This window comes from Anser brachyrhynchus (genome assembly GCF_964034855.1).
Source record: "Anser brachyrhynchus genome assembly, chromosome: 4".
NCBI classification, from domain to species: Eukaryota; Metazoa; Chordata; class Aves; order Anseriformes; family Anatidae; genus Anser; species Anser brachyrhynchus.
The window spans coordinates 43,067,140-43,094,632 of NC_137698.1; the positions used below are offsets into that span (position 1 = coordinate 43,067,140).

General features: G+C 40.7%; 1 protein-coding gene across 4 annotated transcripts in view; it reads right to left on the reverse strand.

The window, feature by feature from the left end:
- Window positions 1–16,374, reverse strand: part of INTU (inturned planar cell polarity protein) — a 49,321-nt gene extending 32,947 nt beyond the window's left edge. For 2 of the 4 annotated variants that reach the window (XM_080588852.1, XM_080588851.1), the window contains exons 1-2: window positions 15,884–16,374; window positions 5,308–5,894 (exon numbers count right to left, since the gene is read on the reverse strand). In XM_080588852.1, coding sequence (XP_080444978.1) covers window positions 5,308–5,894; window positions 15,884–16,359 — 1,063 coding nt within the window. In that variant the 5' untranslated portion in view covers window positions 16,360–16,374. The other 2 variants (XM_080588853.1, XM_080588854.1) reach the window with 2 other exon arrangements.
- Between the last annotated feature and the right edge of the window lie 11,119 nt (window positions 16,375–27,493).

Sequence of the window (27,493 nt, forward strand, 5' to 3'; positions counted from 1 at the left end):
CATTTTTTTTATAAAAAGATTGCTCTCAGTCCACAAAGAAACTATTAGATATCTCTACATGTCCTCTACACAAAGCCAAACATAACTGAATTTTATTAGAGTGATGGAACATATAGAAGAGAGTCAGGAATTTGCTCCTGTATTCATTATTCACTCTTCATTTTCTTCTCAACAGAGAATGATTTCTCACATCCACCCATTATTACCTAAGAACAACATATATTGATCTCAAACACCTGGTTTAAATTTTTTTTTCCCATCTGAAAAAGATGAAGTTCAGAAAAGCATGGCATCCCTAAAATCTTTATTTCAGCACTGCCTATCACTTTCGCCATGAGGCACAGATTAAATATCCATTCCATAGAGTTAAACCCTCTTGCATCATTTCTTAAGGCAGAACTCCTTCCCATTAACCAGGGGGCATTGGTTGATGAATGAATACCACTTCCATACCGTGATGGGAAGTGAACATTTTAAGCTGAATTAAAAATCAGAAGCATGCTGCTCACATGGGAGAGGACTGGAAACTTTTTTTTCCATAAAATCCTGATATTTAGTTTTCTCTGTTCTTGGTAACGGCTTAGTGGAAGTACTTATAAATCTTCACATACTTCTCTCCAAAAAAGGCAAAGTGTGGAACACATTCTCCTGAAGAAAGCCAGATCAATTACTTGTTTTACATGTTAACAGGCTGCTTTTATCAACGCTGTTATGCTTCAAGAGATTAAAAGAACATAAACGACTTCCCAAACTCCACAGTGAGAGCACAGCAAAGCTTACACAAGCTCTGTATTTCTGTCTTGTGTGCCCAACATCTCCGCCTTGGAGAGCCTTTTCAACAAGTACACCATATATGGCAATTTCTCATGGAAAATCTCAAACTCTCACAGTATTGGGGTCCTTTCAGGAACTTTTTTTCTGACAGAACTCTTAGCTCCATCCTCTGCAAATGACAAAAAACAGTATTTACCTTGACTGTCTGAGGATAACTGCAGGTTTCTTTTGTAAATGGATTACTGTTTGAAACTTGTCCGTACTATACAAATTTAAAAGATACACACCACTTTCCAGTGACAATGGCCTGTTTTAACAATCTGTGTCCGATTGCTAAATTAAGATATTATGCAGAGGACTTGAACTTTGGACCTCCAACAGCAGAGGTACTCCAAAGGAGTAAAAACTGTTTGTACTATTCAAATGAAACGAGCAAATATTACTACTTAAACATTTCTTTATTCAGTCGAAATAAATAACCCTCCCACCTAACATCAACAGTAAAACCCCACAGAAAGCCATCCACCAGTAAATGGGGTTGGGAGCTGGATCTTTCAACTGAAGCTTGCAACAGCAGCCTGCATCTTTTCGATAGCTGTTCAAAGATGGATTATTATAGTCCATCTTTACTATCCTTCAGGAATAATCCCTCTCTCTAGGTGGTTCTCACATCTTTTTGACAGTCGAGCCTACTGACCAGATGCAAGAATTCATGCAAAGCATTCAGATCCTCAGTGATGAATGCAATAAGAACAAAAGATAATAGCAAAGAGGGCCATGATCGTACTCTGATAATGAAAGAACTTTTCTGTATTTTCAGTGTCGTTGGAATTAGTTTTCCATTTATACCACACTAAAGATGGCCATCATTCACATTTACAGAAAGTATCCCCTGCTGTAAACTGGATAGGTTTCAACATGATGTTGAGTGGGGGGAGGAAATCAAATTATAATGGCATTTCCTATTACAACAGTTATTTGACTGGATCTAAGAGTGAGTGGAGCTTTTATCTTTGAAAACACACTTAGAGATGAAACTAGAAAGTTTTACATAGCAGATCAGGCTTGGCATATTGTTAATAATGAATCAATGAAAGAAAAATTCCTCCAAAAATACTAAAGACACTTAAGGAACACAAGATAAAAAGCAATTGTATTTCATAACCCAAATGGAAGTGACAGCAGGAATATGCAAAACTATGAGGACTTGTTTGATTCATAAATTTAAGATGGATGCTGGGCTGTTAAAGCAAATGAATAAATAAATGAACTAAAAAATGACACAGATACAGTGTCATCTTTTTACGGAGTTAAAGTGTCAGTTTTTTTAGCTTACAAAACTTTTATTTACTTTCATACGGTCAGCGGCTGCATTCTACTTGGTTAATAAATTACAGCAACAAGACTTACGACTTCCATATGCAAACTTAAAAAATTAAAGTGTACTGAACAAATAATAAACAGATGTTTCATTTGCTGAGTGTTCGATGCTGTACAGGATATACATTTCAGAATAAATTGAAGAAGCCACCTGAGGAAAATGATTATTTACTGGGGAAAAAGAAGCCGTTATTTCCACTAAAAATGTTAAAGCAATAACCACTTTGTAACTGTTCATTCAAAGTTAAAAAAACAAGAGCGCTTTGTCTCTCTCATGATTCAACCTTAGCAGCCACTAAAGTAGCTAACATACTTACTGCTGATAAGTTAACTGAATTCCTAATGAAAATACCAAGTAATCAGTAACTTGATTATTTATATATCACAAACACAAATCTTGGGGAGGAAATCTAGAGAGCTCAAATGTTAAGACTGGAGAGTTAGAAAACTCTCCTGGGCACACCTGCCAGGATTTTGGGAGCAGCGTGCTGCAGGAGTGACCTGTTTGGAAGGAGCTCAGTGTCACTGCTCACAGCCAGTTTTGAAGCAACTCATGATGCACCCAAAGCACAGCCCAGCGAGGGGAGCCCATGGCACTTCTGCCCAAATCTATTTAAGAAAGTGGGGCAGTCACTAGGGGAAGGGTTGTGGCCCACAGAAGATCCATTCCCTGAAGGACTAAGGTCCGTGGAGGAGTCATGATGCAGCAGAGGAAAACAAGCAGTCAGAAGCAAGGAGCAGCAGAAGGAAGCCACCATACGCACAATCCCACCTTCCTGCAGAGGAAAATATACTTGGTATCCACTTTAAGAAAAGAAAAATACAAAAAAAGTGGTCTGCACCATCCCTCACAGGTTGCTAAAAATAAAGCAGGAACAGATGCAGGTCAGCGAAGATGAACAAAGTTATAACCTAAGCCAGCCAGCAGGCATCATGCTGCACTGATCAGGTATTTCTCATTTGCAATGGCTCAAGAAACTACTAACATTTAAGCAAATACTTTCATTTTAGACTGACCACAGCTTTCTCTACTGAATGTTTCCAAAATTCAGAACAGAATTCCTAAAACTTACAAGCAAGGTTCTCCCATATTTTTCTTAAATTTCCTGTCCAACTTCAGATCCTCTGAGGATCTGAGAGGATCTGAAGAGGCCATCTACTGAACCAGAACTGCTTCTAAATCATGCTTTGGGTGTATATCGTAACTATCTCATCCTCTGATGTGCAGTGCAGAGACAGTAAACCAGACATTTTTTTTTCCCCAGGAACAAAATTATTTTTACTCTGTATTCTTTATGCTGACAGCACTGAAACCTAAGCATCTACTTTACGCAAAGCTTCTCTGCTTCTAGGCACCACATAAAAATTTTAGAGTACTCAGTGTTCACTATAGATGTATAATTTTCATATAAAAATACTTTCAAATTACATACTTGATACCTTTGGCACAGAATACAGCTCATTTTCCCAACTGCAAGCTGAATAACTATAGTATGCTTGAAAATATTTCTTTCCAACATGCAAAACCAAGGCAATATTGGTTGACAACCCTACGCACATTACACTGCTAGAGTCCTTAGATTAATTCAAATGTTCTTCTATTTAAAACAAAACAAAAAAAATACATCAAACAATTGTGCTAATGTGCTCATTAGCTCTGGGAAACATCAAATGCTGCAGATGAAAATGAACCACTGAGAAGGCTAGCCTTACCTCCTGGATCTCATGTTTGCCTACACCATCCTGACTTCATGGCTGCTCTTATGAACAGGTAGTTACAGAAAAATTTGTCTCCCCAAATTAACTTGCAGGTTATAAACACCCACCATTACTCTAATTAGATTAAATACCATTATATTAAGCACAGCAGATGAAGCTGAAACTCCCTCCCTCCTCCACTGATTCTGCATCCCCCACTTCTTGACTAATCAGTTCTTTCTGGTTAAATTTGAAAGTTATCCAATTTTCCCTCTGGAGTATTCCTTAGCATCCCTACTGAAAACACGTGCTAGGAGAATCAGCTAGTCAAAGCACGATTTGCCTTTTTATGCACACAACATTGGAATTTCAAACGCACTCATGCTGACTTTGTGGGATTTGTGCTACTACAGTATTAAGATTTTCATGATCTTCTACCCAGTATCACATCTTTGCTCTCCCCTTACTAGGCAGGAGCTTCAGGGGCAATTAACCATCTCCTGCCCTTTGGAGATGCAGGCTAGCTGTCTCACATTTACCATCCCAGACACTGGGGGCTCATCAATGCTAAGTCCTTTAAATGTCCTCCTGATGCTAGAGGTGGGAGTACTTGCTTCTGCTCCTTCACTGCTGGCCACAAAAGTTCATTCCTTTGTGTCATTCAAGCCCTGGTGCTTGTCAGACCTTCTGTGACGCAGTTTAACTTACCACCAAAAACTAGACAGGCAATTTTTCTTCTGGGTTAGTTTTCTGCCAGGTTACTTAGTTGTAACAGCTTGTGGAAGTGTCTGAGGAGCCAACCCTGCACACAGGAGAGCTGCTACACTGGTTCACTGCCTGCTCAGGCTACGCTCTCCAAATATTTGGAGGTCATCTGATTGCAATTGCTGAAGAAGCTGTTATTGTTGCTAAACTGAAGAACACGCACACAACGCTTTGCACAAAGAAAGGCTATAACATATAAATATATTTTACTTGACATTTTTTCCTCAATTTTGTGTCTCAAAATCCACCTAACGGATATTCAGTAAAGCATCTTATCTAAGAGGGGTGGTAGAAAAGAATAAATACAAAATACAGTATTTGGCGTACTAAAGTTTTTCCACAGTCCCACTTACCTACTGAGTAAATTCTGCATTAAATTAAACATGGGCAGAAGTATTTGTTTTTCTTAAATTCAAGCTGCTCACTCCTTGTGGGCTAAAAGGACGGCCATCTCCTTGCTGTATTAACACCTCCTGGTTTACGTCACATATTCTTGAAACCACTAATATACTAAAATTGAATAGGTAATAAAACATCCAACGCAGTGATATTTATTTAAAGAATTAACAAGAATTAACAAAATAATTCTTGTAATTATACTTACATCTCGGGAATATTCAAGTCAGCTGCCTCTCAAAAAAAACAAACAAACTTTATTTTAAAGAAGAGTGCATTTATTTGATTACTTACCAATCAGTATTTGACCCGTTTTCATTGCTGAACTACCTGGCACCAAGCCATGCACTACAAGCTTCTCTTCACTAATTCCTCTGATGACTTTATCCTTCTTGCCTTGTTTTTCCGCTCTTCTGCTGCTCCATGATGTCTGATGTACTATCCCTACCAAGGCCTCCAGAAGCCTGTGCTGCTCATCTTCTCCAGCACCGTACAGTTTTCTGGGATTTACATAAACATATATATCTTTGTATTTTTGCTGAACAGTGACACCCGTTTTCTGAGTGGATTGGTGTTTCAGTATGGAAGTAGGACCAGCGGAGTGCACGTTACAGCTTCCACTCCCTTTCTTACCAGAATGCTTTGGTAAAAGATTCTTCTTTTTTAATATTTTTGTCAATTTCTTCAGTTCATACTTTCTTTCTTTTCGTGATCCCTCCTGAATAACTTCAGCTTCATTTTCACGAAACCTGACATGATTCACTGCTGGTATTTCTGGACAGGTGTTCTGAAGTAAAGTTTCCTCTTCACTTTCACTCATTTCTAAATAAAATAATTCCCCATTTTTCTGGACACCATCCAACCATTCAGGCTCAAGGTCACTGGGAAAGAAAGAAGAACGATCAGTGATAGCTCTGATAAGGATGACTGCTATGCAAGTGACATCTGCTTACTTCCAAGTGGGGAGGGGAATACAGAGAGTGCAAGGCAAAAAAACGATGTTGCCTCTTGAGTATTGAAAGCTTAGCAACTTGAAGTTTGCCATGAAGACAAGAGCTCTTCCAGGACAAATGATGGATATAGGAAGGAAAGACATTCCTCCCAGATACTAAAATTGATTCTTCAAATGCCTTACAGGAAAATAGTCACTGCAAAAAGCGCTGTCTTTTCTGAAAGCAAGCAAGCAAAAGTGTTACAAGTTTTAATTAGTAGTTATATTCATGGGCATGATGGGGCTTTGTCTTTGAGAAAAAGAAACACACCCTATTAGTTCTCTCCCGTTATTTTTCCCCTTACACACTTAAAAGACTTGTACTGCAAGGTCATTTAAAGAAAATAACAACATTTTAAAATCTTAATATAACAAAACAAAAAAAAAAGATGAAACCCCGATAACACTTTTTAAGATGTGTTTAAAATAGTATACTCAAACTCACACACAAAAACACAGAACAAACAAATAAATAGGCAGTTCTGCTACAGAAAGTTCTAGCAGCTGGAGCGGATCACTAAGCCACTAGCATCAAGCTGCTGCAAAGGCGAGGCAAGGCAAGTGCAGGATGTGTTAGCAGGAGCACCATCGACAAGGCAGAGAAAATTTTTGTCCTAATTTGGCAATGGCGACGTGTCAACCGCGTCCAGTTTTGGATCAAACAGTTTAAGAAAGATGTAATAACTGCAACAAGAGCACAGAAACAAGTAACAAGTAGTTTATAAACACGTTTTAAATGGAAGGAGACTGGAGGAAATCATGCTCTTTTGCTTGAGGAAAAAAAGATAGCTGAAGAGGCAACAGGCCAAATTGTCAACTCCCCCACTCCAAGATGAACCACAGAGCACTAGTACATGAGGAGCGTGAGGATCACAACAGTCAAAACGGGGAGAGCAATCACTGTTTTAATTTACCAAAACGTTAAAGCTAAGTATTAGAGAGCTTTTTGATCTCACAGACACACAAAGAATCAGCATTAGCAGTCTGTGTAAGAACATCTGGGATATTCTGCATGGAAGATTTTCACCAACAGACAAAACCAGCTCAATCTCCCTGCCCCTGGAAAACAGCACAGACTGACTTGACGACAGCCACATCTCCCTTTCTACAAATCTGAGACTGCACAGATAAAAATCAAACAAGGAAAAACTGGAATGGAGACCCACATAATAATTAATAGCATTCATTGTGTAAAGTTAATGTACGTTCATACATTCTGTACTAGAACTAGCTAATTTTACTGAATAAAGGAAGCAAGCTTGGTTTAAAACTAGTATTACCACATAATTTGAATCCAGCATTAATTTGAATACATGGATTAATGATACAGCTTCAAAACTTAGCTGAGCAGAGAACATTACACATGGACACTGCATCACAGCGCCTTTAAGGGCTCGGAGGGAAGATCTTGCTGGAAAAAAAGAGTACAAAAAACCCACGCTGATAACACTCTCTTCCTGGAACTCCAGAGACTTAAAGATGTGTAAGGATGCTGCAGACAGGAATACTCATCATGCACTTTCTCTTGAAGAAAAGCCACCTCCTGTGATAATTTGGCTACTCCTGATGCCATTATAGCCTTGAGTAAATCAGAGCTTGTATTGTCTGCAAGCTCTTACTTCAAGTCTTGAGTAAAATACTCATGGAAGTATCAGAATGATAGCAACACCTAACGGCTTTTGTGGACAGACCCTTATCTGATCTACATTGCAAAAGGTGCTATTTAAGAAATAACATGACAGCATTTCACTTGTTTTGTTTTTTAAAAAGTACTAGTGCATTCTGGCACATGTAAGCAAAACTAGGAAACAAAAGGTTCATGAAGGGAACTTCAGAAATCAACAAAGCAGAAACACCCGTGACAGCATTTCTTTGGGGTAGACATCAAAATTTCAACTTGGATATCAGTTCATACACTGACATTCTTCACCTTTGTCATCTATTTTATTCGATGGTCCAAAAAAAAAAAAAAAAAAAAAAAAAAGCATGTGTAGGAGAGTCACACTTGGTCCACTCAAACAGAAGCAGATCGAAGGCTTGTCAAGGAAGAAAACATAAAGTAAAGTAAAGTTGTAGAGTAAAGTTGTTCCATGGGAATAAGCCCGAAGGGAATAGAGAAGGTGTTGTAAGGACACGAACTATTTTCCTTCAAGACACTGTCACTAAGGCACACTAAAAAGGAACTATAACTTTCCAAATAGAGATCCCTACAGGCACCTAAAAATAGGAAAGTCTGAAACAAGAAATGTGTACGTAGGATAACAGGTTTGTTTATTTATTTTACCTAATGCTACAATTTCACAATTACTTCAAACAAGCAACAAACAAACAAACAAACAAATAAATAAAATCTCATTTCCAGCACTCTTGCCTTGTGCCAGAACAAGCACACAATAAACTGAGCTTCTGTACAGGTCTGAAAGCTTCCATTAGAGATGTAACAACCTGGAAGACCTGCGTACCTCTAAGAACAGTTTCAATAGTCCCACACAGGCATTTCATCTTTGGAATGAATGTCTGAACAGCTATGCAAATTGAAGTCATACACGCATGGCAAGACGTACATATTTACTAGAAATGAAGGAACTGAGTTCTGATTTTGACGCAAGAGAAGACTTCACCCAAAGAAACTCATAAGCAGTAATATCTATGAGCCTTGTTTTAAAGCAATTAACGAAGATAACAAATCAAGGTTTAAATATTTTACTGCACTGCATGGTTAAAATCCACCCATATGATACTCTGCAGAAGATCATTATCTTTAGTTTCCCCAGCATTTGGCTAAGCGAGGACAAAGCAGAGCCTTGGACTAAGGCACCAGTGTGGCATACACAAAGCTGCCATCCTCTTCACAGCTACGGCTGCCTAGAGGGGCTCTGGTCCATCACAAGTAAGTAGCAAAAATGACAGCAAATGTTAAATTCTTAAAATAGACAAAATTATTGAAAAAAACCAAAACACTGCTTTCACAACTGCGTATGTCAGGCACTCCTATCACCCTTATTTCTGCCCTCTCATCGGTGCTCCTCAGCGCACTTTTGTTTTGTCCACATTTGTGGTACTATTGAGCACTATCAATCAGTTCAACCATCAGAAGTTTATTCTGGACATTACTAACTTTTAACAACTTTTCTTTCTTTAATGTAACCAAACCTGGCTGATTATAAAACCACATACAGCTCATCTGTAGAGGAAGGAATACCATTACCTCAAAATAGCTCCCAAACCTACCTTTGTACCTGCAACTTGGCAAAACCATACTCCTTTTTCACTACAGATCCCATCCTAACCCCCTCTTGTTTCTGAACGCAGAAGGCTGGAGTATTACAGGTGTATATATACCATCTGGAGGAACTGCTGGACCTAAAATTAAGGCCTCACGGTTCTATGGTCAGTGACAGAAACAATGCATTTCAGCGTATACAGGAGTATTGTATGTTGTGTTCGGCGTGGAGAACTGGACCACAGCTTCGTCTTCAGAACATGTTAAGAATGACAGGAAGATGATATTTTAGGTGAAACCCTTGGAAAAGAAAAGCACACAAAACCAAACAGATGCACGGCTTCAGGCAGAAACGCGTCACCGTTGAGCTGCGGCTTATAAACAGAGGCACAGAGTTACACGGCTGTACCTCCTACAGCTTTGTTTCTCTGAGCTAGGTGGGTGGTATAATCGCAAAACAAAGTATATTTAAACACACTTCAAAGCTCTCCCACTAAAACTTTCTTTTTTCCTTCTCGCATAACGAAAACAACATCCCAGACAAAGCACCGTAAATTAGAACTGGAAATACGCGTCTGAACTGAGGGGCCAGGGAGGAACCGTCGCTTTAAAACCGAAGCAAGAAAAACAAAAACAAAACCCAACCAAACAAAAAAACTTCAACGCCAGGCAAAGCGCCGCCCCGCGATCAGCGACACCCTACAGCAAGACCCGCTTCAAAAGCCCCGCAGCGGCCGGGTCTCGAACCCGCGACCCTCCGAGCCCCGAGCCGCCGCCAACCCGCCCTTACTCGGAGCTCGCGGACAAGGAGGAGGCGCACGAGCCGGAGCTGCTGCTGCTGCCGCCGCCGCCACCGCCGCCCTCCGCGCGCCCAACGCCTTCACCCTGCAGCGGCTCCGCGCCCGCAGCAGCAGCAGCAGCAACAGCAGCAGCAGCCCCGGCTCCGCTCCCGCCGTCCCCCCCGGACGCCATGACAGCCGCAGCAACCCCTGTCCCACACGTGACGAGCACCGCGCCCTCCTATTGGCGGCCCGTGGCCCGGAGCCATGGAGACGCGGGAAGCTGGCGGCGCGCGCGGAGCGTTAACGGTCGTTAACGGTCGCGGCGCCGCCTCTGAGGCCCTGAGGCGGCGGGGAGCCCTCGGCGGCCCCGCAGCGCTCTGAAGCGCCGCGAGTTAAGGGCGGCCGTAGCGCAGGGCCCGGCACAGAGATCTCCTCCCTTGCCCTCTATGGCTTGCCGGAGGAGCAGCTCGTTGGAGTGCCCAACCTCCTCCCGCCCCGCTTCCTCGAAAGCACCATCTGAGTCTCAGTAGTCTCTTGAAAGTCTTTCGGCGGGTAAGTGTGGAAAACATAATGGAGAACAGACTGCTCAGCCCTCAGATGGCGAGGCCCCAGCCACGGTCCCATAAAAGAGGCTATTGATGGAACTCATATAGTCCTGGGGTGAGCCCCGAAGCACTGCTTATAATCAAAACCTGATTTGGGGAACGAAACCTGAATTAGATCGTAATTTTCATCAAGGGACTAGCAGCAGAATGCCCCCATGCACTACGTTATGCTCTATTACGCTCCCTTAAAGAGTCATGAGAAACTAAGATTACTCCTCCGTAGGCTAGTCAGGACAGTGGGTAAATTAGGGAGGAAAGGCAAGGACGTGAGGCAGAGCCAAACAAGCTAGGTGGTTTGGCCCCTTAGTGCAGTCAATGCAGGCCATAAATGCAAAATCATACACAGTAAAAAGAGGACCCCCCCCCCCAAAACCCAAACCCTACTCAATTTTCAGAACTTAGATTATTCACATGCATGAGAAGCAAGACCTGTGGCAGCCCTGCAGACTACTTGCTGTATAGCTATGTCAGTAAACCTATCAGGATGCACATGGTAAATAAGGAAAGGGATGGAGAATAATTGTTGGAACATTTTAAATGTGTTGGATTTAATCTTTGCTCAGTGGGATATTTGCACAGCTTCAGCAGTGAGGTTTTATAATGCTGGAGCATTTTGCAAGAGTCGCAGAATTCTGATATGAAATTCCTGTGTTTGAAACTGTCTTAGGGAAATGTTCATTAATAAATGTGATTTCAAGTGAATTAACAGACGAGTGTTTTGGACTTGTATCCCCACGATTAAGGCTTCAACCAGAGCAGTTGGAGACATGAATCTTAAATCTTGTGGCACCTCACAAAGTGCCTGTACAAGAGCTCATTTCAAAGATATATCACTGTTGTGTGGATTTTAACAACGTGTATCTATCCAAAGGAAGAGATGGAAATATTCCCTACCTAAAGAAAAAAAAAAAAAGTAAATTTGTTCCAGTACAGTTTCATTCAGTTTAGGACAAGATATGGTAGATAATTTTTTTCCTCTATCTGAACTGGCAAAAAACACTCTACACAAAGAATATAATCCATGCATGGTAGATGATTCTTAAAAATTCACGTATTTGTTTCCAATTGCCAGAATGCAAGCTATGCATCAACTTTCATACTTTCTATTGCTTCCAGAAAAACAGGTGGAAAAAATATTTTAAAAGTACCCAATTTCCCAAACAATTTACTTTGTAAAAACAAAATCGTCTGCATAAGCAGCATTTCCCAAAGCACCTGATGAGTTGGTATTTTCTAAAAGGAATACTGCAGGAGTTAAAATTTTAATAGAGGTAGGTGAAATACACAGTCCCACCCACCCTAATTCCACGTATATTTGCAAGCACTTTTAATACGGTGAATGGCAGCACACTGAAGTGTTTCTGGAGAGAAGTGATAGTCTATGCCAGATGGTCCTGTTAGTTATGTTAAATTTCACTGAGTTCAAGAGTTGGTTAATTGTTTCCAGTTGTTTGCTCAATAAGTGAGAAATACAGGCTCTCCAAAAATGAGAAGGCAGTCTTACACTACTTGCTATTTTATAGGGATAACCGTATCATGAAGGAAAGGATAATGGAAGATTTTAGTCTACTGCTAGTTGGGAATCACCTCAGTATTTTTCTGAAATCAGTGTGGAATTTTGCTGCTGTGGGAACAATTAAAGATTGAAGGACGTATCACACACAGCAGGATTTTATTTTAGCAGAGACACAGATTTTCCCACACGATCCGTAACAAAGAAAGCTTCTCATAATTTCTTGTGCATAAATATTAGGAAAAGAATTGAAATACTTTGTCTTCTGAAGACCCTTTACACTTAGTCCAAGTAGTTGAGCTGATACTTCTCACTAAGGAACCCCTGAGCCTCCTACGCTACGTTGCTGATATTAACAAGCAAATGGTAAAAATTCGCCATGGCCGTCATTGGCACCAATACTACTACTCAACCTTACTGGACAGCTGGTTAATGAACATTTAAAAGTGGATAATTAAAAAACATTTTTGCCTAAAGGTTTTTCTGATTCGCTGTTCCTGCAAGGAACTAACTCCATGTGTGGAAATTCATTTCAGAACAAGAGTTCCTTGCTTCTTTTTGGCTTAACCTGCTTCAGGAGGTATTGTGCTTTAAAAATAAGTCTATCTTGATATCTACACATATGCTTGGCTGTAGACAGTAAAAGAGGACAGTGCATAGGACATACCAATGAGATATACTCCTTTCTAATAAAGGAGAGAAACAATGAGCATGCAACTCAATTCTGGTACTGTTGCATGGTTACTTCTCGACTCCTCCCCAGCCACTGTCCATGTACCTCAAAATTTAAACTACTAACATTTTTACACATTGGCAACTGATTTTTTCAACCTGATGAAGAAACGAGGCTGGAGTTGTAGTCTCTTTTAGCAGTTAGCTGTAAGAGCACAGGGAAAGTCAGGATTTGTGTTTATGATTACTCTAACTTGCTCTGCTTAGTTTTGCATAGTTAGGCGCAATTTTCGCAGTTTTACCAGGACCCACAGTTCACTGTCAATGTCACATTGATTTCACTGATTCACATTCAGAAGGTGTGCTGGACCTGAATCACAGATGTGGCCATGCTGTCTTCAACAGAGGGCTGAAAACAGGGACGGCGTTATGCCTCTGGTATACAGGAGCAAATTACAGCTCCCTCTGCTATAAGGAAACTCTGCCTGATACTTAGGAGTGTCTGGTTTATGCCTGTGAGGTGCCAACGCACTGTCCACGAATTACTGGGTATTACTATCCAGGTCACTGCTTTGTCAGCAACCTCCCCGTCCTCTTCAGGGGCACTTTCCCCACTAAATGCCGGGGCGGGGTGAGGAGCAGAACTGACAGTTGTACTACCTGAACAGCGCTGCACACTGGGACAATCCTCTGGTGACTGCATCTCACAGCTGTCTGGTTTTTGGTTTTGTTTTTCGTACAGTGCAGGCTAAACCAGTTCATAGTAATACTCTGAGAAAAATTCCACTGGATGTGCCTGGACCACACAGCTGAATCTTTCTTCCAATTGCTGGTTTTATCAACGACATTTTAAGTGTCCCTTTGCTTTCCCCCCTCCTTTTCCATACTTCAATTACAGCTCTTCTTTATTGATAAATAAATAAGGCTTAAATAACTTACTGTGGCTTAATTCTTTCCTTTCTGCTAGTTTTCAAATCAGTTAATATTTCCGAGAAGACTCTATTGACAACTGGACAGACATACCATGATGTATTATAGATAAGATGGACAATACTAAGAGGACAACATTTTCATCTTTGTTTAAGTTTCTTGTGGTTAACCCCTCCTTTACTCAAACATCTGAAGAAAAACTGTCAGTAAAACTGGATTGCCCATTCCAGTTCTTATAGTTATTGAGTCCTATTGACTTTTTATTTACTCGGTGCACAGCATCAGCAAAAACGAGACAGGAATAAGTTCCTCTTTGTTCAAGATTAATGACAAGAGTACAGCTTTCCCCTCCACCAACAAAATCTTTCTTTACTTCAGAGGCAAAGGCACTTTTCAAAGGCTTTTCTTAACAAATAAGGTTTTGCGATTACAGTAAGGTTTATACAAGATTACATGAATAAGACTGTGATTACAAAATCTTCTGTTCACAGCTTTTCTGACATTAGTACACAGAGACCATCCACAGCAAGGCGGCATGAATTGAACAGGGATACTGGACTGTCATTTAATTGGGATATTTACATTTCAACAGACTACATGGAGAGTGAAGACTACCTTTGTGACCAAAAGAATTTACATTTTATAGGAAAACAAACTAGTGCTGAATAAATAAAACTGACTGTTCTTTATCTTTTTAAAGCCCCTCTATCAGCTTCCCTCTGTGCAATTGTCAAAATGGATTGTAAATAGTATTTCAGAAGAAGAACGTAGAAACAAGAGAAGATGGCCACGAAGAATTCAGGAACACCAGTTCAACCTAACCTATCTCATTCTTTCAGAAAAGAATCTTAGAGGGCTAAGAGTTCCCACCAACATGAAATACAGCTGTAATTTCAAATAAGATTTTTCCTACTGTTTTTGCCTCGCATGAAATCCACAGGCTTTTGTAGGATCACCTGCTACACATAGCAGGCATGTCAAGCATGGAATAAAGTTATTTGCAATCAGACTACATCAAATTGTTTCAAGTACAAAAATGTACCTCATTACACTGAAAGTATACATGCAAGCAGTACCAGGGGGCAGCATGTTTTTAATCCGACTTTGAAGCAAAACACTTTTCGTTAAGTCACTAACAAACGCATTCGCAGTATTTCAAATACCAGAGGACCCCCTGGTAACACACAGGCACATTTTTTGCTTATAGATAAAGCAACGTCAGGGAGCAGCACGGGCTGCTACACAGGCTGGTCCCAGAGTGCCCTCCTTGCTGCAATCAGTTTTCATCCTGAGCGCTCACAGAAATGGATTTTAAGCAACTATTCAGTGTGGTGCTTTCAGCTGGGGAGAAGTTGAGCTCTTAATTAGCTGTTAGTTCCTACAGCAATATCTCTTTGGAGCTGGCACTGAGAGAAAGTGCACTTTTTCTTTACAGTAGGAAATCAATCAATGCAGCAGAGAGAATACTTAAGGAAAGGGGCAGAACTGCAGCTGAGCTGATGTTGGGCACTGCTGAATGGGACGGTGCTTGCTGTGTGCAGCTAAGCAGCCCTCAGCCAGCGCAAAGATGGCAGCGAGGGTGGCTTGGAAAGTCCTTTTTCTGGCCTCCTGGACACGGCCTTATTGGCAAGGTTTCTCTGTGGTGAGGTTCCGCGGAGAATTGCCTGTTAGGGATGGTGAAGGCAGGGAAAAAGGAAGTTTCTTCTCAGGCAGCGCTTCTCCTGCACACTCACTTAAGGATCGCCCATCTGGGATTTGCGTGCGAGTGCAGATCTTTTTCTTCTCTCCTTAAAGGAGGACTCAAAGCGCTCGAGGAACCGATCCAGCAGAGTTTCTGTCAAGTCGCTCTCCTACCCGCGTGAAAACCCCTACTCAGTGCCGCAGCTCGGTGGAGCCCTGGCGGGGTGCCAGCACCTCTCCGAGGCACCTTAGGCAGGCTCCCCTCACCTGCGTGCGGCTGCGGCGGCGGCCCCATGGGGGAAAGCCGAGCACCGGGGCGGCCCGAGCCCGGAGAGGCTGAGGGGAAGGTGCCGCGGCCCGTGCTGCTGCCTGCCTTGGCAACAAAAGGCGAAGGCGAGGGGCGCCGGAGCCTGCCGAGCCCGGGACGTGAGCTCCCTCCCTGTCCCCGTCCCCGTCCCCGCCGCCGGTACCGACCTGTGCAGCAGGACGCTCTGCACCGAGTCCAGGTCCTCCAGGTTCCTCGTGACGGGCCGCGGGATGCTGTACCGGCCCGCCCCGAACATCGCGGCCGCCCGCGGGCCCTTCATCGCCGCCGCCCGCCCCGCCGCACCGGGGACTGTGGCCGGCCGGGGGCAGGTGGGCGCCCCTCCGCCCGCCTCCGCCGCTCCGCCCGCCCCCCCGCTCCGCCCGCCGGCGCCGCGCCGCGGGGAGCCCCAGGAAGCGCGGCCCAGGGGCGCGTCCGGGCGGCCGCGGCTGCCGGCGAGGAGCTGGCGGCCTCCCGTCGCCCGGCCCGGCCGGGGTCGCCTACCTGCCGCCCGGGGGCCGCTGCCCTCGCAGCTGGCGGAGCCCCGCACGCCACTCCCTCGGGAAGCCGGCGAGCGAGCTCCCAAGAGGCGGCCCCGGGGCTTGTTTTCTCCCGCGATGGCAGAAAACCGCTTTTCCCCACTCATGTTCCTCTTGGTTCAAATAATGGAGTTGCCCCGTGGACTCACTTCACTTAGGCATCGGTGCCAAAAATGACGACCCCACAGAAATAATCCACCCTTTGTTTCCCTCCTTCACAAAATAGAAATTACAAACGCTTCTAGGTGATTCGAGAGTTGCAGGGCTCCTCACTGATTTCCCAGCTGTGAAAATCTGACACCGTGCACTGAATGAACAGAGATCTGAAAGTATAAAAGTGGCGTGACCCGAATCTTTGCCATTTTTATTTCTTACTTATAAATAGCCATCATTTATGCTCTCTGCTCCCTTTCACAGAGAGGTCAGTTTTCTGTAATGTTTTGAATTTGATAAAACTTGGTCATCCCCTTCAGTTTTTTTCTGTATGTGATTTAAGATCGCTAGCAAATAAGACCTTGCAATCAGTTATTAACAATGCTGGTTTTAGTTTCTCTCAGTCATTGTGTCTGAGATAATTACAATAACATAAAAATGACGTTGTTTCCTGGAAAGACCGTTAAGAGGAGAACCATTAGTGTGATACAAAATGAATAACAATCTGGAAGCCGTTGAATGTTTTGTCACCCAAGTCCATGGGATTTTGGCCATCGCACTGAGCACAAGCTTCAGCTTTCTTGAAGACTGTGCCTTGAGGAGACAGTGGCAACAAGTCACTGGAGAGGGTGAATGCAGGATCACCATAAGTCTATGTCTAGAATTCTCTAGGTATCTTTCAATCTATTTTTTTTCCAAAGTTCCTTTGTTTGATACCAGCTGGAAATTATAAGAGAAGGGCAGTATTCTCAAAATAATGCTACTGTCAAAGATTTAAGAACCAACATCCGCTGAGGTGAGCAACAGCAGAAGTACTTTCTAGGATTGTGACCATAAAACCTCTGTCGTGACATTTAACACCAAGGCTATGGTGCTAGGGAAGCTGAGGATCTATCAGAATTTTGGGTCTAAGTAGCAGTGGCTGAAGGAGCTTTGGATGTACAGTATCAAAATAAGCACAACGCTTCTGCAGGAGGCACTGTGAGAACCTTTTACAATATTACATCCTGATTTCAGAAAGTTGGTGCAAATAGCATGGTGGTCCTGTCCCCATTACTCTAAGACTCCACTTAGGCACAATCCAGGTTTCTAGGTGACAACATCAGTGGGCAATGTGTGATATGAAACTTAGTGTGTTCCACATACAAATGTTCCTGGAAGTATGGATCAGATGACAAGGTTAAAATTTTTCCTCCTGTTCATAAATAGGGCTACTTTCATGTCTTCACAGCATGTCTGCTATGGTAAATGAACCCTGTGAAGGTGGGAAGGAGGTAGTGGAGCTCATTTTAAGCTGTCCACTCCTGTGTATATCCTGAATTGGTGGTGAAAAAAAAAGGCAAAAATTAGCTGATGCTGCTGAAAGTAGCATTGATGAATCCAGAAATATTTTGTAACTTTTCTTGAAGCAATCAGCTTTCAGCAGCTTAGAATCTGACAGCAGCATGATTAGGAGCTAGAGCTGATAGCACTGCATGTAATTTCCCTGGGCAAATGAGAGGCAAATTCCCCACATCTGCATATTGAGGCAGTAAAGTTTAGTCTAGAATTTAACATCGATCTGGGACTTCAACAGATTATCTGGACCACTGGATTCTCATCAGTCCTGTATAATGAGAACAGCCTTATGTAACAGCAGCAGAGCAATATACTGCAGAGATTTACTTTAGTATATATTTTTTAATTCTTTTTTTTTTTTTTTTTAATGCCCCGAGGGAGCAGAGATGTTTAACTTAGTACACAATGGGGTTGTGTTTTCCCAATTTGCTTAGAACAACACAAAACTCACTTCTAGGGCTGGCATTTGCTTGTAGAGAACAATAAAACCAAAGATTACCATCAAAATCACATGGCATTGCCAGAAGGCCTTTCCAAGATATTCGTCAACTTTTCTTTGTCCCTGTGTTCCTTCTTACAGGAGACCATTTTTTGTGAGTTTCTTACAGCTACTCACCTAATGCTGAGCTTAATGATAACATCATCTGCTACTAATATTATATTTTCACATTGACCTAAAATTGATAGTGAAAATCTTGATTAGAATTGCTTACAACTCACCAAAAAAGCATGTAAGTATAAATCAAGGGTGCCTCAACATATGCCAAAATGAAAAAGGGGGATTTAGGTTTTATGTAGCATATGAAATGACAAATTCATCAGCACCTTGCTGGTGATAAACAGTTAATTAAAAATTACTCATTTAAAAATGAAATAGAATGTTTTTCTAGATATGAATTACAACTTTGTCACATTTAGTGTGGCTAAGCTTGGTATTTACAGATGACAACTGGAAAAAGGAAAAGGGAGCAGAAATTCCAAAGTGTATACATTCAGAGCTGCGTAGTTTTTTCCCCTGGATAAATTTATGTTCCTTTAGCTGCACACGAGTTTCTTAAGTTAAAAGAGAGAGTTCTGAGCTAGAAGGATTCATTCTCAAAAGCAGCTTATGCAAACTCAGAAGCCTTTGACGGTTAAAAGAATTATTTTAGATGAGTCTTACAGACTGAAGTTTCACTGCTATATGAAGTGTCATTCCATTGTATTTTGTGCAAGATTTTAGAATGTGTACAGTATGATACAGAAAAAGGAAGGCCATCATTACATTTGAAGTCTATCAGCTCTTGTATTTAACTATGTATTAAGATTATGGCAGTACAGCGTATTTCTTGTCCAATGAAATACATGCAACAGGAGGAAGATTAAAAAGTTCTGCAATGCAAAGAAACAAAAGCAGTAGGGACTGGGAAAGAAACAAATTTAATCACGTTAAAAACAGAGCAATGACAACAGAAAATAATTTTAACAGGCATCCTGCATATAAAGTAATTGTAGTGTGCCTAGGCTTCCCTTCCGTTTGTGGTACTTTTACTGCCAGTTGAACTGCCTTATGAGAGCCCTTTTGCTTTGTTTAAGAGCAATTCTGGTGCTTCTGATGTAAAAGAAATAGCAAAGTATTATGATGTTATACTTATGGCAGAGATCTCTTTCTGAGATTGTAGTGTGTTTTTTTTTTTTTTCCTTAAAGAAACAGTTGTTATGCTCTTGATTATGAAACAATTCCCTATACTGACAGTCTCAGAAGTTTTTGGATCATCATCCTCTTTTGGAAAAAGCTAAATGGTATTAAAGCTACTTTTGCTATATTTGAAGACCTTTGACTTTCTTGAGCTGGCTAGTGAGTTTTAGTGTGCCCAGGGATCCAGGAGTAATCTGCTTTCATTGGCTGCAAAAGATTAAGGTCAGCTTATCATTACGTTATATTCGTCATTTGCCGTTTATATCATTAGCTTTGAGATGTTAGCACTGTGGGGACAGTTGAAATCTTTTAGAAAAGTCCCTATTCATTCCTTCCACTGAATTTGGAGAGGGAAATACTAGACAATTACTGATCAGTCCCAAAAATGTCCTAGCTATTCTTGCACTCCTCTTGAGGCAGCACGTACTTCTTTAGTCCAATATACTGGACGTAGCCAACTCTGGGCTATTGTTGGCTGCAGACCCAGGATGGGATAAGTATGAGGCTTGCGTGGAAGTGAGTCAGCTGTCAACTGTAACTCCATTTGGTTAAGACAGAAGATGTGACAAGATTGTAGGGATTTAATGGAAATTAGGAGTGCTAAGCAAAGAGGATCAGTCTCTCTTAGTTTATTTTTGCCCTTCACATTTTTTTTTGTCCTGGTGATAAATTCATAGGAAAAGCTATTTTTTTTTTTCAGCTCAGTTATATACCTATGAGTGAAGTAGATTATACCTTACTGTACTCAGTACAGAAGCTAAGGGCTGTGGCAAATTGTTGACTGAGCACAAGGTTACTTTCTTGGCTATTCCATCCTTCCTCACCTCTTCACTTATGAAACTACCCTGTAACAGAGACAGCAGAACACGCACCGTGAATGTATTTTACCAGCTGCAATTCATAGTCCAGCATATTAACTTAAGCCCCTGTCTACTTCCATTTATTTTGTTATGCCAAACTGTAAGCTGTGGCAGCTCAGTATCAAGCTCACATATCTATTGCATTAAGCTGTGGCAACTGAAGGGATCCAGGAATGATGAACCAGAGACCATGTTTTCTGCTCATCTGAAAACAGAGATTTGACAGCCTACGCATTTCTTTCCTCTGTTTTTTTTTTTTGTTTGTAGTTTACCTTTTACTTTTAAATAGAAAATTGCTTATATTTGGTTGTAGTAGGCAATCAGGGGCTCTACATTACCACAAAGGATGAAAACCCATAATGAAACTGGTCAGTTAGCACTTGGTTGTTCAATGTTGTGTTATACTGCATTTTCTAGTAAGCAGGTTCATTGCCAAATTTGCTTCCACTGTATTAAAACCACAGATAATTTTGAATAAAGTTTTTCAAAGTTGTGACCCATAAAGAAAGAATATGTGTAAGTTCTGCCATTCTGTACAGCGGCATTCTTCAAACCTCCAATGTTTTTTTTTTCCAGTATTACTGGATCTTCTGCTGATTAGTGGTGGATATTGTTGGTAATTTTGTGGAGTAGATATTTGTTTTCAGACAACAGGATAGGCTCTTGCTCACCAGAAGTTGTGTACTTAGGCTGTTACTGCCTGTTTGTTGCCATACTTACTGAGCTGTGGGGTGGGTGGGTTTTACCAAGGAGCAGTCTAAAGTTTTCTAGGCTCTGCCTCCATTCCACAACCAGCTATCAAGGTGATAAGAGGCAGAGGTGATACTACACCTTTCACTTCTGACAGGATCAAATGTGGACATACACCTCTGGATTTGCTTTTATTGTAATTGAGGGTAGATACTTATGAAAAACAAACAAACAAACAAACAAAACAAACCCACAGCTTTTGGAGTTATTGCATCATTTACATAACTCCTTCTTACCTGTTTACATGGAGAAAGCTAGGTTCCCTGAATTGTTGTCCTCTTAACTTGCTTGTGTTATTGCAGCGCTGCAGACAGCAGAAATCCCAGTTCTGCTATGCTGAGTTTAACAACCTGTCCTTCTCAGAGTGCAGGGTTGTCTGGGCACTGTGTGGTTCCCATGTCTGCTTTCTGTTCAGCCTTCAAGCAACAAGAGGGAAAATCCATTGTTTTGGTTGGACAAATTTCGTCTAATTCTGGGATCTCTTCAAAACCAGCCACAAGGGCACTGCTTTAGTTAAACTGGCTCAGTCAGCAGTAAAAGAAGATGTGGAAATAAGACTTAATATTCCACAAATGAACCACTAGTCAGAAGAGTAAGTGATAAACTGAAGAGCAGTGTAGGATGGCATCACTCACTTCATGTCCATCTATCAGTTACCTCCTGAAAGGCTTTTCAGTTTGCAGAAAAGAGAGAGTAGGGTATCAACATGTGGCTACTTATGGCCTTTAAAATAATTTGCTGGGTTCCTATTACTTTGTCCAAGATAATTTTTTGTACTACTAAGGAGTCTAAATCTACTTGGAAAAATGGTCTGAAAAATTAATATGATATTGATGGATTGAAAAGACTGATAAAACAAGATTTTGTTAAGTTCTCATAAGTTTGTCTCTAAATGTAGTTTGTAACTATGTGGTGTTCTGAGAAATAGATGAGAACCATGAAAAGGGGCAACTTATGCTATACGTGAACATCTGGGCAAAATATAAGAATCTATGGTGAACATGATAAATGCAAGAAAAATCCCAGAACTTTCACCCCAGATCTATTTTCTTTCACAGATTTCTACTTTCCTAAAATTGATTTTGTGCTCTCTCCCTTTTATCCCCACTTTCTGCATTTGTCCGAGTTTCTGGTGGCAAAGACTCTTGGTGTTTGGCTAGCACACTCTTTCCATCTTTTTCTTTAAGCAGCAAGTAATTCTGCTTGCCTGTCCCATCCAAGACAAGCATCCTGATGGTGTTGCATTATGGTTTTGTGTGCAAATACTTTACTTGAATGTTTGTTCTTGATTTTTTTTTCATAAAAATCAGTATCTTCCTTCCAAGTCCAGCTTATAGAATCATGTGAAAATTTCATTTTAGTTTGAAGATCATTGTTCGTACACCTAATCTGAGTAGTTTCAAAGTAGACTGTGAAAATGACAACCTTATAGGTGGTAAGTAAGAAGGCAAAAGCTTACCTTAATTATTTTCAGATTTCATAATTAAAAATATCTAATAATTATTTGGCTTTTGGTAATTAATATTTGGGTTTGGCAGTGTGGGGTATGTCACAGTCACTGACGGTAGCCCATGACAAAGAAAATTGTCCAATATGCTTGTAATGGTAATGTTGAGATTGTGTATTAATTTGATTTAACTCTGAAGGAAAAGAAAATTATGGACCACAAGTTCAACACCCTGTTTGTAATTCAAAAATTTGCTAGCAAATGTATGTACTTGTATAGCATTTCACAAACAGTGCTTTTGGATTAAGCTGAATTTTCTTGTTCATGTGAGACTCCCAAAGAGGCATACGTAGCGTATTTTTTGGACTAAACAATTTGTATAGCTGGTTTAATCACGAGCTAAGTAGGATTATTATTAAAGCTAAAGACACTTTACATTTTCTCTTCAGGTGTGCTGACAGTCCTCTGCTTCTTAAATACATGAATGCATAAGACAAAGAGCAGTCACACAATTGGCTTGTAACATGAGAAAATAGATAATTTTCTTGCTATTTAGTTTTAATCATGGGTTATTCTTTAAAATGTAAATATTTAATAGTTCATAAGATTTTTTAAAAAAAGCAGAATAGCACCACCTTGTGCTGAGCAGTTTTTATGATCAAATCACTTTTTTTTTGAGATTACTGCTGTATAGATAAACTACTGCCTTCCACTATCATGATTTCAGGTCAAAGATTAAGGACATTACATTATTGCTATCTCTATTATTAATGCTTCCTGTCCCTTTTTTCTTATAGGTACCTTTTCCTAATTTTTTATCTGTTATTTGCCACTGTTTAGGGACTTATAAAAAAGTTCTTGTAGCTTAAACGTTCTAGACATGTTTAAAGTTACAGATTAAAACCTGATTTCTAGTCTTTTCTTCATCTAGTGTATGTATGAGGAAGATGAGGAACTACAGCAAAAAGTGAACTTCACCACTCTTTTTCTTTGTTTTCAATTATTTCTTGGCTTTCTTGTGGTTCTGGGAAGTAAAAGCACAACTGAGGTTAAGACATGCATACTGAATGGACTTGAGATGCTTAAAAACTGTCAAAATCAACGGGAAGTTGCCTGAGGATGTATCCCTAAGAATTCAATTAGTGATTCAATTTCTAGCCATTATATATTTATTTTTCCAAATGAGAGAATTAGAGATAGCATCTAGGTTATCTATTTCCTGCTTGTTATTTATACAGTCCTCAGTGACCTTCCTGATAAGAAGTGAAAAAAAAAAACCAAAAACCGCCTTTGAATGTGACAGCCCAGCAGGAACCCTAAGTTCAAGCTACATCTTCTAGCTACATAAAATTACAGCTCAGGTTTCAGTCTCCAACTGTGCTGTCACTTTTAAGGCTTTCTAGTACTGAAGATTGCACAAATAATGAAAGGAAACCAACATCTCACTATTAAAATCAAAAACAAACCCTCTCCCACAAAAATTAGCTGCATCTTTCCTATCCTACCTTGCCCTTAAACAGTAAATAAAACCACTTGGGAAAAACACTGAGCATAATTTTGTTCCTGCTGAAATTATTTGATGACAAACTTCCATAAAACTTGATACGCTGGCAAAAAGGTTAAATGGTTTTGACTGTTATTTGCTATGAAAAGCATGAAAGACCAAAGTTTTTTTCTGCTTGATTTTTTTTTTGAAGCTTTGTCCTGACGTCGGAGGATAGTTTGCTGCCTCCCCAGCAGAGAAGGTTCTCTGAGCGCAGAAGCTTCTCCTTACTGGGTAGGAGTAACTTCCAGTACTGTGTTTTGCATTTGGTGTCCTCCCAGCCTTCAGCTGAAGGGTTAGGCCAGTGGGCAGTGGGTGCTAACTGCTGTTGTTGGCTACTGCCATAATTGATACTGGTGCCCGGAGAAAGCCACAGCATAAACCTCTGACACCCCCAAAGCCAAGAAGTGCAGGCCATCGTATTGCATTTGAGGACGTTATTGAGGGAGATTTCTGGTACTGTGCCTGCAATCAGGAGGCTACTTCTGCAAAGAATGGTGTGGTAACAGTACGGGGAACTTTATGGATATCCTGTCTTTTAGACTCAAGACTTTCCTCTCTTACTCTTTTTCCCCCTCCTATCCATTCTCTGTCAGAATTCCTCCCACTGATGCCATTGGGGCATTTTCTTTTGCTGGTGACAAAAAGCAGTAAAGAAGTAAAAAAGTAGTGAAGAAGTAAATTTATATTTACTGATGTAATGTGAAAACTTGCTCTATACAAAGAGCCCAGGGAATTCTGAGATTCTGCCTTTCTGGAGCTTGTTCTCCCTGTTTCTTTGTGCTCCATCTTACAACATTTAATGTCAGTCTCTTGCATCCCCATCTCTTCTCACCAATGGAATTAAAAATCCATCCAGCCATGGAGTTTGGGACAGAATGCTCTCTCTTACTGTGGTAATGCAGTTCTAATCGAACTGTCATGCAACTTCAGTTTCTTCCAATCTCTGGAATCTCACCTCTTCTTTGGTCTTCCATCTTATCAAGGAATTCTGATCTGACATGGCCTCCTTCTACCTCCTTGATTCCTTCCATGTAGAAATTCCCTAGGATTATACAGCTGAAGGGAGACAGCGGCACTGCAGGGACAGAGCTACCTAATCCCGTACCCAAAACCTCTGGAAGGTTCATTCCTTAGCTGCAGGTAGCGTCACAGCTTCTTTCTTACCACGTGACCGTAGGTACAAGTGCGTATTCCTCATGTTTCTTGTGCAGATGTGCTGAATGCAAGGGTTTACCAATAAACAGGGTCCTATAGTTTGAAAAAGACGTTGAGAGGCCTGCTAATCACTGTTTTAATTTCAAACACTGAAGTCATCCCACAGCCTATCTCATTTGAGGACAGCGTTACTTAATCTTTGTGCTTCATAATATGGCTATGCTTACAATGGGTTTGTTTTCAGTATCCGCACAGGGACTTAAAAACCCAGCCATGCTAACAATTTTTCCCTGACTATAAATTCTAATTTCCAAGTAAGAAACACTAGAGGGCATTAAAAGTTCTGTGCACGTACATCTGGTAACTGCAGTGCTCTACTTTAACAGCAGTCTTCACAATGTGATTAGCAAATAAAAGATTACTAAAATGATGGAAAAAGATGTGAAGGCCATGTGCAGATTGAGAAAAGACTTCTGGCATTTAAAGTATGAGTACAGTGATTGTTTTGGTCAGCAAGTACAAGCAACACACACAATACAAACCATGATTGAAGTTGCACATGGATTTCTCTCAAAATGGAAGCAAAACAATATTAGGTACAGCCATTTCTGAAAGTGGAATTGCATAATTTGGGTCTGGGCTGGTAGGGTTGTATATTCGAGCCTCTGTCTGGGCTGAGAAATTGAATACTTTTTTCCCCCATGCATTGTACAAATTCCATCCAAAGCTTAACAAAAATGCTGTTAATATCACTAGCATCTAATTTAAGTGAGTTTTAAGCTGTGTGTATTCATCATAAAGAGAGAAGGAAAGTAAAGACAGAGTGAGTATACACAAAGGGAGGATTTTAGAAGTAGTTTGGAAGTAATTTGTCAGTGATAGGAGAACCTGCAAGACGGTTCATTGATTTCCCTGCAAAAAATATGGGCTCTTCAGAAACTTCTGGGTCTGATAATACATGTCACTGCTGATCTTTCTTCTTAGAAAGAACAGTGCAGGAAAGATTCCAGGGATGCAAAGTATTCCTGAGACACAACTGTGCACATTGGATATAACAGAGGAGAGCCTTTGAGGAGAAAAAGTTTCTTACCCCCCCTACCCCCTTATTTGTTTTACATGTCTGTTTACGTGTACTTAGCAGACATAGAAGGGGTATTCTCTGGAAAAGTGCAAATGCTGCCATAGTGCCAGATGGATGCGAAGTGGTGCAAGGAAACTCCTGCTGCTTCTCTGATTCCTCCCTGTTTTGCAAACCTGTGCAGAGCTATGCACCATCACAGGCCAAGGGTCCCAAATTCTGGCTTTTATTGCTGTTTTATCTGTAAGTTATCTGTGGTATTTTTATATTCAAATATTTTTGTGTCCAAAAATGATGAAATCTGGCTGTTTTTTTCCTTAGTCATTTTACATATTTCTACACTACCCAGCCCATATAGCTATTTTAGCACCATCTGTCACATCTGAACCGTGCTTAGGGGTCTTAGAGATTGCATATCAAGAAAAAGTCATTACTCATATTTATGTCTCTGAGTTTCTTTTGGAAAAATCAGAGGAAATAAGGCACACATTATACGAAACTAGGATACATACACACATTGATGTCATTATCAGCGATATCACTGCAGTGATGCAGAGAAATAGAAAACCAACTCCCAATCAAAACATCGTGTCCCATGACTGTAAACCAGTTTCAACAGACATATTCCCATTAGAGAATTAAGACACGTAGTAGATAGAAATCCTACAAAGTATGTTTTGAAATAAGAAAACAAGCAGACAACAGTGATTTTCCAAAGGGGAATCATTGTCCATTGTTACTTTAAAGCTTTTGTACAAAATCCAGTGTACAATGCTAGCATTAGAATCATAGTGTTAGACTTGCACACGTGAAGTAATACTGACTCAAAATGTGCTTTTACAAATAGAAAATAAATTATTTGATGATCTGAATTACATGTCATGGCCACAATACAGATGTGGTTTTGGAAAAAGTATGTTTTATAAGAAAAAAAGCAAAACCAAGGTATTATTATTTTCCCCCTCATTGGATTACTGTTTCAAATTCACTTTCAAAACATCTGACCAAAATAAAGATAAGCAAAAGGTAAAATATAAACAGTTCTGAGAATACTAGGGGCAAGGTTATACTGCATTGTATATTTATCTGGTAGTAACAAGCATAAAGAACAGCTTTTGGCAAGGGAAAACATCAAACAGACTTTCTCTTGCTGTCATAAGCCCTGAGGGTTACAAAAATAACAGAAATCTTATTGCACCCATCACAAGTTGTCAATAAAAACTTTAAGGTTCAGAA